Source organism: Pseudorasbora parva, chromosome 19 (assembly GCF_024679245.1).
Source record: "Pseudorasbora parva isolate DD20220531a chromosome 19, ASM2467924v1, whole genome shotgun sequence".
Classification (NCBI taxonomy): Eukaryota; Metazoa; Chordata; class Actinopteri; order Cypriniformes; family Gobionidae; genus Pseudorasbora; species Pseudorasbora parva.
The window spans coordinates 13,234,836-13,255,546 of NC_090190.1; the positions used below are offsets into that span (position 1 = coordinate 13,234,836).

At 37.9% G+C, this 20,711-nt stretch overlaps 1 protein-coding gene across 8 annotated transcripts in view; it reads left to right on the forward strand.

Moving 5' to 3' along the window:
* nhsl3 (NHS like 3) overlaps positions 1-20,711 on the forward strand; it is an 85,574-nt gene that overhangs the window by 60,282 nt on the left and 4,581 nt on the right. For 6 of the 8 annotated variants that reach the window (XM_067425484.1, XM_067425481.1, XM_067425480.1 and 3 more), the window contains 4 exons: positions 19,082-19,237; positions 19,353-19,393; positions 20,267-20,393; positions 20,590-20,697. In XM_067425484.1, the coding sequence (XP_067281585.1) occupies positions 19,082-19,237; positions 19,353-19,393; positions 20,267-20,393; positions 20,590-20,697 (432 nt within the window). The remainder of the gene's footprint in view (positions 1-19,081; positions 19,238-19,352; positions 19,394-20,266; positions 20,394-20,589; positions 20,698-20,711) is intronic. The other 2 variants (XM_067425485.1, XM_067425487.1) reach the window with 1 other exon arrangement.

Sequence of the window (20,711 nt, forward strand, 5' to 3'; positions counted from 1 at the left end):
AATCGTAGTTTGATGACGCAAAGTGTGAGCGCAGCATCTTGGGAGAAGTGGTCTTCTCATCACAGCCGGTGGAAAATAGGACTTAGGCAGAAATCACATTCATGCATGCGGTTATTAACGTTACTGTAGTCTAAAGCAGAGCAGGACCGAGTGTTATGGACCTGAGCACGGCCGCTGGAGCGATTGTTAAACAAATACCCGCCTCGCGATTACCGGGACTTTTATTATGATGGGACGGGACACATTCGCCGGGCTACTGCACAGATCCGCTCTGCCGGTTATGATTTTGAGGTAATGTAGCTCTGTTTATCATATTAGATACATTTAAGTGTGTTCAAAACGATGTTATGACTTTACTCCGTGCGTTCACTTGTTCACACTGCTAAGAGTAAAGCGCTCCTGCGAAATAAAAGCTGAAATCGAGGGTAACGCAGATATGACGCAATTGACAGGCGACTCCCTCAAATGCAATGTTGAAACGTCCCTGTCCTTAGTTAAAATAGCAATTTTCTCACAATTTACAAATAGTTGGAAACTTCTGGGATATTGTAGGTACTCAACTGAACAAAATATATAACACCGGCCTAGTGGTTTTTGGATATTTTACTGCAAAAATACTACATAGTTCACCTTTAAACAACGTGCAGGACGTAAAAATGATAACTAGCGCCGCTAGTTGTATGATAGGGCCCTGGATCCCATTGAATTGAATTGTACGGTATGGATAATAAAAAAAAGTATGTTCCTCAGAATAAGAAAATAATGCTGGTTTGTAACAACAGGAGGGTGAATTTTGATTTTTGGGTGAACGATCCTCATAAGTTGATCACTAGAATTACTCTAGTAATGAACATGCACTTGAACATTGTGACCCAAATTTATTTTCATCAAACAAACTTTTGCGAGTGTTCAAAATGGAATGTACCTTAGCTATTCACTTGATGCTAATACGCAGTGTCATCAGCCTTGCTAATGCTTTCATGCTAGTTCTGTTTAATGAAGTAGGTGATTGTGCTGAAGTCTGCCGTTTTCTCTAGCCTAGCCAGCGCTTAGCTTGCTTACCTGTGAATGTTAATGTAAAGAGTTCAGAGTTAGGCTGTAAGAAAGCACACTCGGATTTGCTCTAATACTCTTCATCTTAGACTAAAAAAAAAAACATTCTGAGGGCAGGACTTATGCTCTGTGCTATTTTGCTAATTCTGCCTCTGTGATTTTAATTGGATTGTATTTAATATTCACATATTCTTTAGCAATTAAAAGGCATTTGACCAGGCTTTAAAAAAGATGTCTGATGTAAAGGTCTGCAATTCTCAAGGCCACAGATGGCAGGTTTTATTGACTGGATTATATTTCAGTGATAGCGGCACAGCGGCTGCATGTGTCAGTGGAGAGCTTGTGTGTGAGACTGCAGTAATGTTCTCATGATGCGTTTATCCTAATGCACAAGGTAAGTTGAGTAAATCATTAAAGCAGTATAAGAGACTTCTGCTGCATATAACATCGGAAGCCTAGCTTGTCCAAGCCGCATTATTCATTACATATTTCTAACTGCGTTTACTGCAATCTGGATGGCTGTTTCCTGCACTCATGGTAATTAACCAGAAGGTTAAAGTTGAAAAGCTGATGGTCGTCTGATGGTTACTTTAGCAGAAAATGAAGGTTCTGTCATCATTTACTCATCCTAATGTTGTTCCAAACATGTATAACTTTCTTGTTTTCTGTGGAACTCAAAAGTTGATATTTCGATGAATGATTGTGCTGCTAATTTCCATACAGTGCAATTCTGTGTTGTGACCAATTGCAACAGGCCAGCTTTGAATAATGCAGCTCTGATAATCATTTTCTTTTGTGTTTTAATGTCCAAAGAAAGTCATATGGGTTTGGTAAACAACATGCCAGTTAGAAAATGATGACAAAATTTGTATTTTTTAAGGTTTTATATTGTCCTTATATAACACCAGGTAGTGTCTGTTTTCAGAAACCGTCTGCATCTGTTCACACCATGTCCATTACCATAGACAATGCTTTGTTATTATGAGCTTGTGGAAATAACCCACACATGTTGAGGTTTCATGTTTTATGGGAACTTTTTTTTAAAGTCATATTGACCTTTATACTGTACAAACTGTATATGCTATCCCCCTAAATCTACCCATCACAGAAAACCTGCATTTTTACATTTTCTGAAAACATCACTTGATATGATTAATAAGCCGTTTCCTCATGGGGACCAAAAAATGTCTCCACATGCACAAAGATTGGAATATTGCCATCTTTGTGGGGACATTTTGCCCCCTATAATGAGTAATAGAGTTTACCTGAAAAACACACACACACACACACACACACACACACACACACACACACACACACACACACACACACACACACACACACACACACACACATTAGGCTGTGTTTGATTGACTGACTTCTATTTAATCAAATTCTGCTTGAAAACACTCAAGCGTTCATACAAAATGTAGTCACTGGATTGACAATTCTCAGTACCCAGACATCTTCACAAGATATGATTATTTCAGTGCACATAATCATGCAAATGACTCCAGATACTCTGGACTTATTTCCTAATTACACCTAAGTCAATATGTCTGAATGATTACCTAAGGCCCTTCTGATATAATTCAGTTTCCGTACTGAATTGTGATGATCTTCACACAACCGTCAGTCCACTAAAATGCTGATGTTCTTCTTCTGTTGTCTAGTCAGACGTGTTCACGTCACAGCGGTAATCCAGGTGGCGTCTTTGCCTGCCATCCTGTCTAACAAATTAGACGGCTCAAGACACAAGCAACTCGCATTTACAGCGACTGATTCATGTGACAAAATCAAGTTGGTAGCAGCTTAAAGGGATAGTTCAACCCAAAATGAAAATTCTGTCATCATTTACTCACCCTTAGGCTGTTCCAAACCTGTTTGAGTTTCTTTTTTTAAGAATGTTGGTAATCAAACAACTGACGGTAACTGCATTGACTTCCATAGTGGGATTTTTTTTTTTACTATGGAGTCAATGGGTACTTTCAACTGTTTGATTTCCAACATACCTTAAAATATCTTATTTTGTGTTCAACAGAAAAAACAAACTCATACAGGTTTGGAACAACATGAGGGTGAGTAAATTATGACAATATTTTCATTTTTGGGGTGAACTATCCCTTTAAATGGAAATGAGAGGGGGAACTGGATTGAATGTGTTTCACCACTTCTATTGTGTGATCTTACTGTGTCTAGTGTCTTTATGTGATCATACTGAACGGGGTTTGGCTTGTTTTAGAAAAAAAATATGATAGCTAACAAATGGAATGCTGATAACATTTTAATTGGTAGCAAACATCTTCCATATAGTATTTTCCGTTTCCTGCCAGTTTTCCATTTTCCTATAACTTTCAGAAAGGATATTGCTCATATTCCTGATGCATTTTTGTGGGCTAATATTTTCATCTGGATGGCGTTTTATTCATTTAAACTTAATGATAATGCAGTTTGATGTATGATGCTAGATATGTGGCACATGTATTCTGAATAATAAATAGCCATACTTACTAGAATACATACCTTGCTTTTTATATATTCCCGCACTGGGTCTGCTAAGGCAAATATTGTTATTGGCTAAACTTAACTTAATATTTAACTTAAATATTAATCTCTAACAAATATTTATTATGCACCATTTGTGGACATGATTGGTATCTCAAACACTGCAGTTTGTTGAGGGGAAGTGTGCCATTATGTTCATGCTTAAAATACATTTTAAATCATTGTTTAAATAGTCATTTTATGTGTTGACTAATATACTAAAGCAAACTAATTATAATATATAATAAAATGATAATATATATAATATATAATAAAAGCACAAGCTCATAGCATAAGTCTTTACATGCCAAATGGTTGAACAAGTTATCGAAATATGTCAAGCATATTTCTATGCTTTCTATATTTCCATTAGACTTTTTCCTAAATCTGTCCTGAATTGGTAAATTGCTCCCAGGTGAATCTTGACTTTCTCTAATGAAGGTGCTTCTCATGAAACATCAACTAGCAGATATATATATATACTCTGGAGGGATGTGCTGATGAAAACTACGGCTAAAGCTTTGATTTTACATTACAAACAGTAAGAGTGTAAATTTGACTCTTTTCTATTCTCTTGCAATTACACTCACACATACACTAAGATGTAAAATTGACAATAATTGTCATTTAGCCGTAGTTTTCATCAGAATTTGTACAAATTGTTTTGAGAAATGCATTTACTGTTTTGCAAATTGTAAGTTTGATTCGAGAAATGTACCAAAGCGACTGAGAAAAACTGTAAGTGGATCCAAAACATATATTTCAGCTAATTGAATTTAATATGAATTGAAACTATAATACATTTAAATTAAATTGCAATGAAGTTTGACATTTTTTTATTCAGTTTGCACATGTGTATATTCTTTGAAAGTAGATTAATTCCATAAAATTAACTATTGGTTAAAGTAAGCTAAAGTGTTTTCTTTTTCACAAGGGTAGTCTTGACACTGACACATGACTTCACTCTCACATTCTTCAGTTTGAAATATATTCAGCAAGATGTGACAAGTCGGCCTGGTTTTGTCAGTGGGGTCAAAGGTTAAATGATGGTTGTGAAACCTGGGGTTAGACCCTGTGCAGCTGCAATGTAACACAACTGTTCACAGAAAGGAAGTAATGAATGTATCATAAAAGCCCTACAGGCTTAGTAACAGTACTGCATACTTGTGTTTTAGGAGTTAAATAACCTTAAAAAAAACAGACAGTTACACTGATTTGGAAGAAACTGCTTAAATAGAGACATTCTTCATGTTTTGATTAATGTAATTATTACATCATGGAAAGAACAATTGCAAATAGTTTAGCATTGAGCACAGCAACTGTTTTCACTTGTCTGGGTTTAATAGGGAGTTGTGGTCAAAAGAGCAATGCTACTTATACATTTCAGGACATAATTAAAGCACCAAAGCATTTAAATGCATTGAAAATCAGAGGGAACTCAGTCTATGTTAGAAAGTTTATGTGAATGTGAGTAACTCAAGAGCTTAAGCCTTGAGGCTTGGACGGTACTCATTGCTATCCTCAACAGCCTTCTGTGGTGTTAAAGAGTAAAAATACCACTGAACTCAAATCCCTCTCAGAATGCCTGTATCCGGCATGTGTTTGATTCAACCACAGTGGAAGGATATTCGCTATAATATTTACATGTTTTTGGTTACTTTCTATGTCGCTTTCTTTGCCTTTCTTGGAAGTTTCGACCACAAAACCTTAGATTAAACTGCACAGCATTCCCAACTCCTAGATTTAACTGACAGGGATATTGAAACGGCTTTCATAAAAATCATGTTATGAGGATGTTTTCTGAACTCCTGAATTTCTAAAAACACATTACGGGAATGATCCAGATTCAGCCGCACGATGATCTGTGCAGTATAATCTTGTGCTGCATTTGTCGTCACAATGTAATTGACATTGTTTTGGCCCAAACGGATTGTTGCCGGGAGATGTTGCCACTAATGAATGATCAGATGTGATAAAGAGAGAGAAAAATGACTCGGGGTCATGCACTGCCACAGACGGTGAAAACTGACACATAATCTTCCAAATACAACTCTGGAAAAACTAGTCTTAAAACACGGGTTAAAAGTCAAAGAAGGTGAAATGGATATGAGAAAGGACATGTGGATGGGTTGTGTTTATGGGTAGATCACAGATGAACAATGAAGATAGACTATAAATATTAGCATAGATGTAGCGTCAAAGCTAAAAAACATAGACTAAAGGCCCGAAAATTGTAACAGTAAACTGTTTAAAATAAAATAAAATAAACACACACCACATTATGACTTGGCTTCATAGGGTTTAGATTTAGCCAGGATTAGGCCTTGGTTCAATTGTGACATTAAAGTAGATTTTAGAAACGTGCCTTAGAAAAACACATTACCGTGTGCATTTTGACAAAACATTGGCTCTGACGTATTTTAAGATATATATGTGCAAGTTGATTTCAGTTAAAACAGCTCAAACATGCATTTTAGTCTGGGACTAGCTTAAGCCTTGTCTGTGAAACCGGCCATAAATCATTTATATTATTATTTCATTTGAATACATTTTATAACACATCCTCTTAAAGTCACTGTGAACAGAGGCCAGATTGAGATCCAGTATGGATATAAATAACAGAGGCATGAGCAGATAAGCACTGCTATTGCTTAAAGAGAAACAATAGATGCTATTATTTGGATGGCCAAATGTCACCTCAACATTTAAGCACCACAGGGTCTTCATTTTTCTATTAACAACTAAAAAGTTCAGAATGATCCAATATAGATGATCGTGAATCTGGCAAGGTTTTATTATGTTTTGTGTGTGTGTGCGTGTGCGTGTGCGTGTGCGTGTGCGTGTGTGTGTGTGTGTGACATATCAGGACACAAATTTGAGTAATGACATGGGTATGACATAGGTATTGCAAGGACAGGGTCACATTCCCCATGTCCCTATTTTTCAAAAGGCTTATAAATCATACAGAATTTTTCACTCTTTTTATTTTTATAAAAAAGTAAGCTGTGCAGTTTCCTGAGAAGGGTTTAGGGGTAGGGGCAGTGTAGGGGGATAGAAAATACGGCTTGTATGGTACAAAAACCATTACGCCTATGGAATGTCTCCACAATTCACAAAAGCAAATGTTTGTGTGTTTGTTGTTTTAAGAACATGATGTCATTAAGTGCTTGCAGAAGAGTTGCGTCTTCAGCTGCTTCTTAAAAGATGTGATGCTCTCAGCAGTTCGAATGGAGGAACAACAAGATGTCGCTCATTCAACCTGAGTTGGCATACATTTGTAGTAGTGGATTGAGGTAGGGGGAAGCCGTTCCAGTGGTAGTCCTGGAAGCCAGCGTTAGAACTTTAAAATAGATTCTGGCCACAACTGGGAGCTGACTGAAGACTAGAGTAGATGAACATTCTGGATCATCTTCAGAGGCTTAAGCCTCGTGCATACCGGGACGATCATTGTGCGTGCTTATTACCAGCTTTGTGTTGATACCCAAGCGATTTTCACTGGCGATGTGCGGCGTAAACATGCAAATTCACTCCCTGACAGTAGATGGAGATGGCGCTTTTGATTTAATTACACTTTAAATAGGATTCGATGGAAACGCACCATTAAATCTTATTTGATCTGCAGTTCCTCTCTATAACAATTCTTATCAAGATTTTTGTAGTTGCTGTAGCGTTTGCCATAAAGTTATTTGTGTTCAAACCAAGTGGCAACTGCCCACAGTTTCTGTTGAAGCCAATACAGAAGTGTCTTAATGCAATTACTCGACGGGCCACTAGGGACAGGCTCCAGAAGGGAGCAGAATCTCATTGAGCCCCATGTTCAAATTCCCAACTTTACAGCAGAAAACCATGTTTACAGCCTGGTACAAATTGTGGTTTTGGTCTATGCGGCTAATTTTGCCCTTCATGACAACTGTGAGGGGAGAAAAAAGTTTGTATAACTCATTCGTTTACATTATATAAATCCTTAAAGTTCAGCATAATTAAGGCTGTGGTCACTTTGATTGACAGGTGGATACCCATTTAGCCACTGTCATTGCACCTCAGCACCGCCCACATCCCACCTCTTTGCCCATTTTCTGTTATCCGGCCGTGAAATTACTTCAGAACGGCTCTTCGGAATACTACAGGTGACTCACGGACACTACGTCCATATTTTTTTACAGTATATTGTTCAAACACCAAAGTGACCAGCAGTTCTACACTCATCTTGCCTCATTGCATCTTATTCTTCATCTACTTACTTCCTCTTCTTAGGTATCAATGTGTGCTCGGCAAGACCGTTTTGTGCTCGAGCGCCACCAAGTCGTGTTTTATTGTAACTTCAACAGCTCCAGGCACGTGAACAAAAACGAAAATCTCATTTTTTTAAACCGCACTCACATTAGCGCCCTTTGTTTAGTTACAGGGCGATAAACGTCGGCGATAAACGCGCACGATAACCGGCCCAGTTTGAACAAGCCTTTAGTCGTGCTGATTGAAGGCCCGCTAGTAAAGCCTTGCAGTAGTCCAGTCTTCAAATTACAAGCGCTTGGACGAGTCGCTGTGTTGCGTATTCTTACAAAAAGTGTCCTGATGTTGTGGAGTGAAAATCTGCTGTCCTGGATGGTGTTAGTGTTGTAGACCCCAGTTGCACAGTGATGTTGTGGTCAACTGCTGGCTTTGTAGGGATTACAAGAAGCTCTGTCCTTGCTAGGTTGAGCTGCAGATGATGCTCCTCCATCCAAGCAGAGATAAAGGAAGAAGCCTAACCAATAACGCTAACAAAAGCAAACGTCAGATAATAACGCATTTGCTAAAGCAATTTTAGCTTATTGCTTCTGCAAGCTCTTTTATTGTAGTTTCGTGTTTCACAAAATATGCCAACGAGCAAGTTTACTGTCAGAAAAGCCATACATATGGATCTGGTTATTTGATGCAAATGTTAAAACACATTACTGTGCAAAAAACTGCAAAATATATGTATGTAGAAGCACATTTTTCTAAAGAGCCCATGTTGCCATTAATACTTCTCACAAGTAATGTATATTAAAAAGGCCTCATTTACACAGATGCTTCCAGTTGCTACGACCTTTATAAAGTCAGGAACAAGAAGCGGCTGTTTTGCTTATATTAGCAAGATGAATTTGCTTGTTAGCCTCAAGCAACCTTGTATGACCTCTGCTATGAGGATAGTAGAATACTTAGCAGATGGGATGCAACATATCAAATCAGTATATGCTTCACTGTTACATGTTTTATAATAAGATTCGACATTCAACACAAAACATTAGTCACTGGAGGAGGGGCTCTGTGTTTCTTTTGCAGGCGTCTGCATCATGAAAATTAGTTTGACATTGTTTGAATATTCCATATTTTATTAGGAATATAAACATTATTATTTGACACAATATTGCACACAAATAAGACATATCTTAGTGTGTAGGCTTTATAAGGGTCTTGGGTGCATAAATATCCATAATAAAGGCTAGATGTCTCGTGCGCGCTGTTGGCCAATGGAGGTCGCCGTCCGCAACTGGCGGCCATCTTGTCACAGGCAGCTCGCTCACTCGTAACAGTGTGTTTTAATGGTGCGTGTACTTTTAAATAACCATAACTTGCTCAATTTTCAACCGATTTTCAAACTGTTTCGATAGTTATAAATGTCAGAGATGTAGTTATGACTACATACTTATGAATAATTATAACCATGGACTTCAATATGAAAGTAACATTGAACAGAACACACAGCAAAAAACATGTTGGGAGATTTATCACCACGGGTGTTAAAATTATCACTTTCCGGGTGAACATACAGGTCCGTCTTTGCTAGTGTTAAAACAACACTGACGAAAGTGTTCGTTATACAAACACTGTGTTAGTGTTTCTTTTTAGTCACTCAAGGTGTTGAGAAATGTATTACTCATAAGTGTACATTTAACACTTTATGGTGATTAATCTCACACACCCAGTGTATTTAATGTAAATACTTAAATACTAAAATGGCACTGTGAATGAAATTTAAAACAATTTATATATATATTATTTTATTTTTTCCCCAAAAAAATCAAGTGACTACAAATTTATTTGAATATTTATTGAAATTGTAATATATCAATTCCATTACATTTATGTATTTGGCAGACACTTTTATCCAATGCGACTTACACTGCATTCAATACCATTTTTAATAAATAAAAAAAAACATTTTTGTCAGTTCTTGCTTTCGCCGGGAATCGCTACAGTAAAGCCATTGTTGTCACACATACAATTGAATAAAACAATTTCTTGTTATACTCCAATGCTATAACATCTTACCATGATAAATCTCTACTGCGTTTCAAACAAGATTAAACAAAGAAACATTCCTCAAGTAATGTTTTAATTGAAAATACAAAAATTCAACATTGTATATATTAAATCAACCTTAATGTTAAAAAACTGTCTGGTTTGTAATTCATTCTGATAAAAAATACTATTCCTTTATAAATTAATACATTTACATTTGGCAGATGATTTTATCCAAAGAGACTTACATTGCATTCAATGTACGCATTTTTACATTTTGTCAGTTCTTGCTTTCCCAATTCATCGATCCCACGATCTTGGCGTTGATAGCGCTCCTCAAAATGATCCAAACACATAGTATCGTTCCTGTTAAAGAGACACATTTGGTTAAAACAAACACATTAAAAAAATCTAAGATATAAAGTTTCAAACATCTTCAATCAACAAGCAGAGATACTTACATAGCCTGTCTTCCTTTCAGGATCGTTTAGGTTTGTAGAGTAATAATGCCAAGGGCATACATAGATTGTGGCCTTAAGTGGTTTCCTTCTGCAATAATAAACAATATTCCATGAAACAAAAATCCTCCAAAGCAGAAAGCAAACTAAAAGACTCAAAATAATCAGGTCACTTTGTGTTTTACTTCAGGTTATCTTTATACCAACACATAGCAAGAAAATTTTATATTCAAAACATAAGCACTACTGTTACAGATTTACAATACTACAACTAGAAAAGGCTAGAACTAAGTTGTACGGAAAAAATCGCGCATGGAAGGGCACTAATGCATGTCTGCTCAACTAATACAAAATAAGACGAAAAATGTCAAATAGTATGAGTGTGCAATGTCGTGGAATGTATACGCCAAAACTCATTTCGGCGTGCATATGATACGCACTTTATGGCGTATATATGACACGCTCTCTTGGGTAGGTTTAGAGTAGTGGGGTGGGGGGTTCGTATGTATAATACGCCATAAATTGCGTATCATATGCACGCAAAAAACAGCGTATCATATGCACACCAAAATGAGTTTTGGCGTATACATTCCACGACATTGCACACTCGTACTCGATCTTGAGTTTCTATATGACTGAAGCAGTTCATGAAGAAAAGCGTGTCCTACGATGTTTTCGACATTTTGGAGCGCTGTACAGAATGGTCGGCGTATGTTATCAAAGTACCACGAGAAGATTGCTAGAACAGAGCATTTCACTCGCAAAATGTTGCAGGCCGATCAGTATGCGCAGCGCCGACAATGATGGACCGTGCTATCCGTGGGTGCTCGGCCAGGGATCGAGCCCCGGCGTCACCATAGACAGTAAAAGAAATGGACACAGCGACCCCATTGACGTCTACGGCGAAATAATGAAGTCAACCTAGGGGCACTCACTTCCTGATGGCTGAGCGAACTGCGCAGGCTCAGACTGAGCTTGACGACGTAGATGTGACGTGAGCCTCCTGTCTGACAGCTGTAGGTCTTCTAGTAGATGTGGAACGTGAAAGCTGAATCACGTTGTTTAAATATTTTCTCCCGTTGCTTTCGGCTCACTATGGGCTTCTCCCCATTCTTCCCCCTTGACTTTATCAGACTTTATGTCTCCACGCCCCCCCCGACTGTCTCATAGACAGTAACAGATTGCCTGCGAGCGTCTCCTCAGGTCTATACGGTAATTTCTCAACTGTGCGACAGAGTCGCGTTGGTTATGACGCAATCGTTAGCCTATTTTTTACAAAAACAGCTTCTGCGGGGCGATAGTGTAAGATACAAGGTAATGGAGCCTTTTATGCATTGTCGTGTTTCTTTAGAAATAAACAATGGACAAATGGAGTCTTTAAACGCCTCAGATGTAAAGTTATTAACTGTCAAAGTGACTCAAAAATGAATGGGAGTCAATGCTAACAGCAGGTGATGGCTTGGTTAGCAATGGTAGCCCCTAGGGGTGGAACGCTTTCCGAGTGCTAGATTACCCCCTTGGGCGTCACACAAGAAAAAAAAAAATTAAGAGCAATTAATTCATTCGATTAACGTCTGCTTTCTCATTTGAATGACATTTCAAAACACCAGAATTAACTCGTAGTTACGGGGTGAAAGATATAAACGGTCTTATAAAGGTTGGAAGCCCTAAAGATACTTAACGTTATGCCAAATGAGAAGAAATAACTATCCAAGTCCAGTGAGTTAAAAAATGACACATAATGTTAATGCTGCTACATTATTACAAAATTAATACAACGAAATTAAGTCACTTACGTAAATCTCGTCCTCCATTAACGAATTTAGTGTGTTAGTGGGGGTTATTCAGTTATGTTAAACTGAATGGCGGATCAAAAGCGCGCTAAATTTAAACTGAGGTAAAAAAAAAAAAAAACGCTAAGAGTTAAGTCATCCACATCGGCTACGTTACTCATTATACAAGCTCATTTATAAATCACAAGTTGATAAGATAATAATACTATACTATACCTTGTCCTTGTAACCGTTGTGTGTGCAGGGAAATCCATAAAGATGGAGAGACCGAAGGATGAGCTGGGAAATTTAAAATGCTCTGCACATGCGCAGATGTTGATTGTTAACACCCAAAGGAAACACTGTGCTTTATCACCCAAAGGAAACACTGTGCTTTAACACTAAACAAGTGATAAAGCATATAATATTTGTAAATTAACACCAGATTTTATCACTAGATGCCCAACACCAGGTTTTTATCCCTCAGTAATTTGCTGTGCAGATAGGTGCAATGAATATACATACACACACAAGGTATTTATGTTAAATCAATATATAGGTTCCACAGAGCCCAACAGAAAGCTTGCCTGTGACAAGATGGTGACTCTGCCGTAAGATATCTAGCCCTTATTATGGATATCTATGCTTGGGTGGACATTGGGAGTGAGTGTTTTGAAAATCATGGGTTTTTGGAACATATATGGCCATTTGGATATTAATGCCACATTCAAAAATGCATACGTTTCATTTTGTTGTACCAAGAAGTGACATGTCTTATTACAACCACAAAGTGTCCAAGTACTTTTTAACTTCATTGTATTAATACACATACAAATTCTGTACTTGTGCTGTATTTCTTGAAAACAAAAGCCACTTTATTTGGAAGATTTATAGACGCTTCAAGAGGGACTTGTAAACACTGATAGATGCAGAACTCCATCAAAGCCATGAAAATAAACATGTCTTTAGCTTCCTGGCGCTAATGACTTGAGGTGGTTCACTGCAGGGCGCTCTAAAATTAACCCGATCATCAGGAGGGGAGGGGAGCAGAGCTGAGGAAAAATGCCTCATCATCATCTGCGACTTTCAGAAGACGCCCTAACACATCAGTATCATCTCCTCCAGTTGTTTGCTTCTTGAAAACAACACAGAGGCAGTTTTATGAAAGCAGCCCATTGTCAGAACGGGAGATTTGTGCCTGATATCTGGGGCGGGACTCTGTCATGCTTTAAAGGGGTATTTCAGCACTGGGAAGATGAATCTGTATTTAAACTGGGTCATTAATGTAGTAGAAATGTGTAATTATTTTTTAATTTGGTGCTTTCTAGACTGAGAAAAGACAAAATTTATTTTCTAGTAAAAAAAATACATAGTACAAAGTAACATCTCATGGGGATGAAAGACAACAATTCCCAGAATGCTTCGATGCCCTACGAGGCCACTCCTAAAGCCACTGCTATAGATTACGGAATCACTTTCACTTAACCACAGCGACCGACCGCGTTCATTTTCATAAAATCAGTTCAGTTAGAGAACAGACACTACAATTAAAAACTGAACGTGTCTGTTCAATATAATGGGATTTAGCTGCTGAGGGAGTGTCACAGCACAAACGCTGCAGGAGTTACATCGACAGTGATGGATAAGCTTGTGATGAGAGCTGAGGTAAACGCGTCTGCGCTCGTGGCATAGATTCAAAGCGCATTTTCAGTCTGGCGCATTTTCAGTTCATGCCTTTGGAAGCTTAACTATCATAGGAATTAATTTGAGAAGTTGAAAAACTCGCTCCGCCGGCCGCACCGTTTACATGAATGCCTGCAGCTGCGAGCTGAGCTGTGAGTGCGATCTCCCATCCCCCATGTGCGGGTTGAAAACGTGTAAATGGCTCCAAAAATTCCTCCAATGACGCAAATTGACAATATTTGCATCATCGGAGGAAGTTTTCCAGAAATAAAATGCATAAATCTCTTCTCTCGGGGGGATATGGGAGGGGAGCACAATCATTTGAATATACTCCTGGGTTTCTACCGATACAAAGCCTTAGGCTTATCGCTGAAGTAACCCTTTAACAACCAACACCAGGGGTTACATATAATACAATAAATATAAATCAACAAATGACTAGTTGGCCAAAGTCAAGCAGAAACAAATCAAGCTAATTCTGCGTGTATAATAGAATGCTAATTTCTAGGCATTTGTACACATTTTATGGAAGATTAGACATAGCTAAGACGCATTGTTTGGCTGAAGCCTACCTGTGATCAATTGCAAGCTAAAAGCAGTCAAGGAAAAATGTAGAAAATAGAAGCTAAAACAGCTGCAAGGTACATTAACCTTCTATTAGTGTTTATCCAGATTAAGTCAAATGTTGAGGAGTACACCCTCCTCTGAAAGCCTCAGGCCAACACAATCCCACGTTTATAATTAACTATAATCGCAGTCTCACTGGGTGGTGGATGTAAATTTTTAAAGCATATTGTGGTTTCCTCCTACTCGCACCTACCGGCTATTCAATATGCTTGTGTACCTATGTACTTTATAAGACACAGAAACATTCGGTTTAAATGAGGACAGCAATTTGAGAGTGTTGAGAATTGTGAGAATGCGGTGACTTGCCTCAGAACAACAGCTTCTGAACTAAAAATGTTCCTCTATCCGTCTGCAGCCAGGAAAACAACTTGTTGTTTATTATGAATTTCAACAGCCGTGTGCGATATATATAGTAGTATGTTTTGGCACTCATCTCTGTCATTTGTGCATTATCTGTTTAGGATGTTCCTTAAGAAGAATGAAGCGACATTGCAACATATAAACAGAGAGATCCTTTACCACCACCTGGTGGACTTTATGATTTACTTTTATATTGTTAAAATAAAGACCAATAAAAATATAATAGAAATATTCAATAATACAAAATATAATTATTAGATGAACCTTTTAAAATGTACTTGGATGTTGTTGTTTTTTAATTGCCATGGCAACAAACTGAAAATAAGTTTAAGATGAAGTACTAAAATGACTAAAACTAAAACTGAAATAGAAATTAAAGATAAATAGAAATGTAAGGAGGGGGGGGGGGCAAAAGCACATACAATTACTAAAAATTTAAGCTGAAAATGAAAATATAAGATTAAAAAATGTATTATAAAGCATTGTATTACTTACAATATGTAAATAATACTAAACATGGTCTATGATTATAAATGAAATGTTGACCCGATTGCTAACTGCCAAGTCAGCCGAGGGTTCAGGTCATGCTTCTGTAATTTACCGTAAATCATACATTTGTTTCCTGTGCATATAGGGACACAAACGCTTTAGTGTGAAGAAACCCAAGGGTCTGGTGATGCTTTAAAAGCATGCTCTTCAACCCTCATCTCACACCATGTGCCAGATGGTGTCTTTTGGCTCCCCTGATACATAGTAATGGGATTTCATGTGTTGGCAGTTGGTAGACTGGGTGCAAACTGAATGAGAGACTGAAAAAAGAAAAAGACGAGAAAGTCTATGGGATTTAAAAAACAAACAAACATCGAACTGCTTAGAAACATAATAGCACACCTCTCAAACATTGGTTGAGGTACCAATTCATGCATTCAAGGAGTTTGTTCAAATGGATTTATGAGCAATATTAACAGTAATGTTTACCTTAGCATGCATACAAAAAATCAGAGAATTGAAGGGGAAAGTGGTTAATCTTTGGTATAAAAATAAGAAAGAGAAGTTTGCCAGCCAGAATATGACCTTTCTTCTTGAAGTGATTCCCATAATTCTCAGCCAACTCCAATGAGACGCTATTCAAGTGCCAAAGCTTTTGCAGCGAGCGAGTGACATGGGACGCCAGATAAACGGTTTAATGGTAAAGCGCTGCAAATAGACTTGATGCTAGTCTAAAGAAGGTGACTGGACTGGGAGCCGAAGACAAATATACAAACACTTTGCACAGAAATGGAAACGATATACAGAGAACATTAACAGCTATTTTTACACTTATATAATAAGGGTGTAAAAGAGAACAAGAGAAACTATTTGAAGAAATAGTTTACCCATATATGAAAATTGTATCATGAAACCCATATGATTTTTGATGGTTTGAAAAATGTTCAACACTGTTCTCTTTCATAAAATAGAAGCCTACACGTTTCAAATAACATCAGATGGCTATCGTATGGTTTCAGGAGTCCTGGAAAACAGTGTTCGAGTCATGCACTTTTATGATATTTTCACATATTAGAGCAGCGAGTCACAATATAACTTTACTGTATGGAAAAGAGCAGCATGAACTTTCTTCAAAACACCTCATTTTGTGATTTACAGTGTTAGAATCTGAATTTTCAGTTTTGGGTAAACGACTCCTTTAAAAAGTTTAAATAACCATCATAATACCCTCCAAAATGTTGAATCACTATTCAACACATGAAGTGTTTGATTCTAGACGCATTCACTGTGTACTTAAAATATTATTATAATAATGAAAGAATGAACCAAATCTATACACCTTTTACTATTCATAATGTGTACTGTGGGTCAAATCGTGGAGCAGATGCCCTAATCTTAGTGTGGCATGATTTCTAAGCTGATTTTAGGGGTGTCAGATTAGCCAGGCTCCCCCATCAAGGCAAATCCCAAGTTCAGTTGGTGTATGCCACAATGGTGGAAAACCGCCAACACGAGGGGGGACACCACACAGTAAGATGCTGACAAAAGCCGGGGCGAGGGGGAGGACAGATGAAGAGGGGTGGGAAAGATCAGGGCAGCTGGAGGATTGGTGGCAAACAGTAGATCTCATTGTGTCCAAACTGATTATCCTTCACGGGAGACACATCACTTGGTCCGTGTCTGGAGAAGCGGACAGTCATGATGCTTGGTGGAAGAGTGGTTCTCTTATCTTTTAAGTAAGAGGCACGTTCAAACTGCAACGATCTCTGCCTGGACCTTTATCTCAAGATAGACATGGTGGTGTTTATAAGTAAAAACTTTCGGTCTCTGTTGTCAATCTTCAAGAAGAAGGGTGAGTAGACAGATCCAAGAATTTATAGACGATTATTCACTATCAAACATTAATTAATTTATCTAGAGTACTACAGTTAACAGATGTTAAAAAGGTAATGGCTGTTCTGTGTATGTACTAGTTCAGACATACACAAGTGTCACAATAAGCGTCAATACAAAACATTTCATTGTTGTAGAACATACTTGTCCTGGCAGTGTGGTTGATGGAGGCAAGGTTCTCTGTGTACACTGTATGTAACAGGCGGTTTCTCAACACTTATGAAGAATGACAGACTCAGTAAGACTAGAATAAGGTTGAGGTCATTATCTTGCCGTCACTTTTGCAGTTCATATATGAAGTAATGTTCTGAAGCCACATACAGTTAATTCTTTAACATGCCCACTTAATTTGTTCTTACCAGTATACCTTTACACAAGGGGACATTGTTTGTAAATGTTCTGTTTTGTCTATTACTTTGTAAAATTAAATTAATTTTTTTTAAAAATTCAAAATTCAATTATAAGTTAAGCTTCATAAAAACTTCTCATTTGTAAAACAAACCCCCAAAAATGTGTTGAATGAAATCCACTTGAAATAAAAACCAAGGTGTATTGAACAGTAGCATTCGTTTTGAATTTAAAAATGAGTCATTTGCGAAATGGACTCAAACAGTGCACTTGCCTACAGTGTGTTTCGACTCTGTTCTATCACAATGCCTGTAGTCAGTGCCAGGACACCTGACACCCCCACGGGGTGTACTATACAAAAAGTTTAAAAGTTGATACCAAGTGAACAGTTAGAAATCTGCATAAATGGCCTAAGAGGCTGAGGAAAAGATCTCTTTTAAGGGAAAGTCCCTGTTCTAAAACACTCCCATTAACTCCATTTTGCAAAGCCTTTTGGAACATCAAAACAGTTATCTCATCGCCAGTAGTTAAAAGCACTCAGAAGGTATGCAAAGAAGATGATCGGGGAATGAGTATGAGGCTTCTCACTGTTCCTTGGAGAGTGCCCCAGTCCAACGATAGGCCATCTTCAAGTGTCCCGTTTCTTCCTATTGTAAAGTTAACAGTAAGCCTCAGTGCAAGTCAGCCACTAACTAAAGTAATGCACGTTTTAGGGATACATTTGCCAATAAGAGGTACCATTAGGTCAGCCTATTGCATTTTCTAGAAAATATTTGAATATCCTTATTATATATATATATATATATATATATATATATATATATATATATATATATATATATGCAACCAAGAATAACTGCTGTGTCATGTTTGCTGAGAATTTAGGTGCATTGTCCTTGTTTGAAAGATTCATCTAATATCCTCAGACTTGGTAATGTTGGGAAATAAACAAGTACTTGACTGGAATATTTTAGAATGAATCTAATTTGAAGATTTAAAGAAACAAAGAAAAGACAACTTCTTTCTGTGAACGCAGACACACGTGCTGCCATATGTCAAACAGAGGCAGTGAAGAAAGGGTAATCTGGTATTTCAAGGAATTAAAGATCAAAAGGGATTACCTAGTCACAGCATGTGTGTGAAGTCCATTGCTATGTTGGAAATCCATCAACGTGTGCCACTAACACCTGTCAACAATCTGAATAGAATTACCTGCCAGAATTAGCAAGGGCACTGGATAGAGAAAGAATGGGCAGAGTGAGATTACTTGACTGCCAGATTTCCAGGCATTCATTGAACTTCATTCACAAAACGGGGTGCAGAAATCAGTTGTGCTTCAAATTTCACACTGAATTAAATAATAAAAATAATCAATGGGGACATTTGTGGATGTTTGTTTGAGCCTCTAGCAAAAACTGCCCTGCTTATGCATCACCATCTTGATTTGATTTGGACTAAACAGTTCAACTTTCCTTAAACCGTGACAGACCGGTTATTATTTGATGATCTCAGACTGCATTTTTGAGAGACTATTTTGGTAAAGACTGCATCCATTTTTAGGTGAATAACAATGCGTTTCCTCTATTTTAGCAGGCCAAAAGCAGGATGAGCAAAGAAAGCTGACTGTACATTACACGGCCTCCCAGCACTACCAGGAGAATGTGTTCATAGAAGGGAGCAGACCACAGTACCTGGAAGACCTGCATACAGAGGCCCGGGAGGGACTGAAGATACTACAACAGGAGGGTAGGTCTCATGCCCAAATCAATAACACAATACTGACCAATAAAAACCTTGATGCACTGCTCACATTCTGGCCTGTGTTTTCTGATGCACCTCACTCAGTCTTTCTTCTATGCAGAGAACAAAAATGGTGTGGACTTTCAGGATGATCAGACTGAGGTAAGCCTCTAAAGTAAATATAAATATATAATTCTGTATTAAAAACTAGTAGATGTTAAGCCTGGGACACACCAAGCCAACTTCAAAGAACTAGCAGTGATGAAAACCGACGGTATTGTTGCTTCGCGTCATCTGCATCTGGACCAAAAAGCTTGCTTGAACACACTGCACAGACTACAGCTGACAGCAAACTATCATGTGCATTCTGCGTGTAAGGAATTAACTGTCTAAAGCAGTATCAACAGTCTATATTCATCATTCAAAAGAAGAAAGCGAAAGAAGGATATACAAGATATACGAAACAAACAAAGTAGCGCTTTCTTACCATTTTGAATATCAGTTATGTTGATAACTTTCTTCAGTTGAAGTGGCTCATGTTGTTATGAAAATGTTCAGGGTTTGGAATGCTCGGGTAGGATAACATTAGATCAGCTTTGCGGTCTTGACTTACTTGCCCTTTCATAACTTTTGCTTTAATTCTTGTGCACCGATTCTCTAAACCGAACATCCAAATCGTTTCCCACTCTCACCGACGGTCCTGACGCCAATTCAACATCCTGAATCAGGGGCAAACTGCCACAGACAAGAGCCGATGTGTGGAACACTCGGTAAAAACTAGCCCGACAGACGCTCGCCGATGGCGCAACTTTGGACAGCCTTTAGACAACTGTAGTTTCATTTTAAACTAAAACTATTAGATGTTAGACAATAGTAGCTACATTTAAACAAATAAAATGTTTTAAGTAAACTCCCTACAGTGGTAATTCTGGTCTTTCCCATCTCTTAGACCTTGACCTTCTCAACTGTATATATGTTTATAAATGTAAACATTTATTGGATTGTTCTCTAATGATGACCTCCATTTCTTGACAGCCAGAGGAAGACACAAGCTCAAAAGAAAGAGATGAATCACTTGAGACTGATAGCACTGCTGGGCACTCCGTCATTTCAGCGTCGACTGTCTCAGCAGTCTCCTCGCATGCAGTGCTTACGCGTCAAGGTATACAGTGCTGACGTAAAGAAGGTCTTTAAATAAGCCATGCTTAGTGGCACATCCTACCTCTTTTTCCTCTGTGTGGTATAGCATTGCAAAGACAAAATCATACATTTGTCAAAATTAAAGTTGTCAGGCTCAAAGATTGTTGTTTTGTTACTTTTTGGTTTTCAATCTCTGTTTGATCCATCACTCCCTTTAGGTTCCACATTTAAGCCCTTGAACCCAGTTAATCGACTGGACAAGACCAAGAGGAGAAGTAGAAGAACAACTATCATGGGCATACCACAGCAAGTTCAAAGAGAATTGGGCATGTAAAACTGT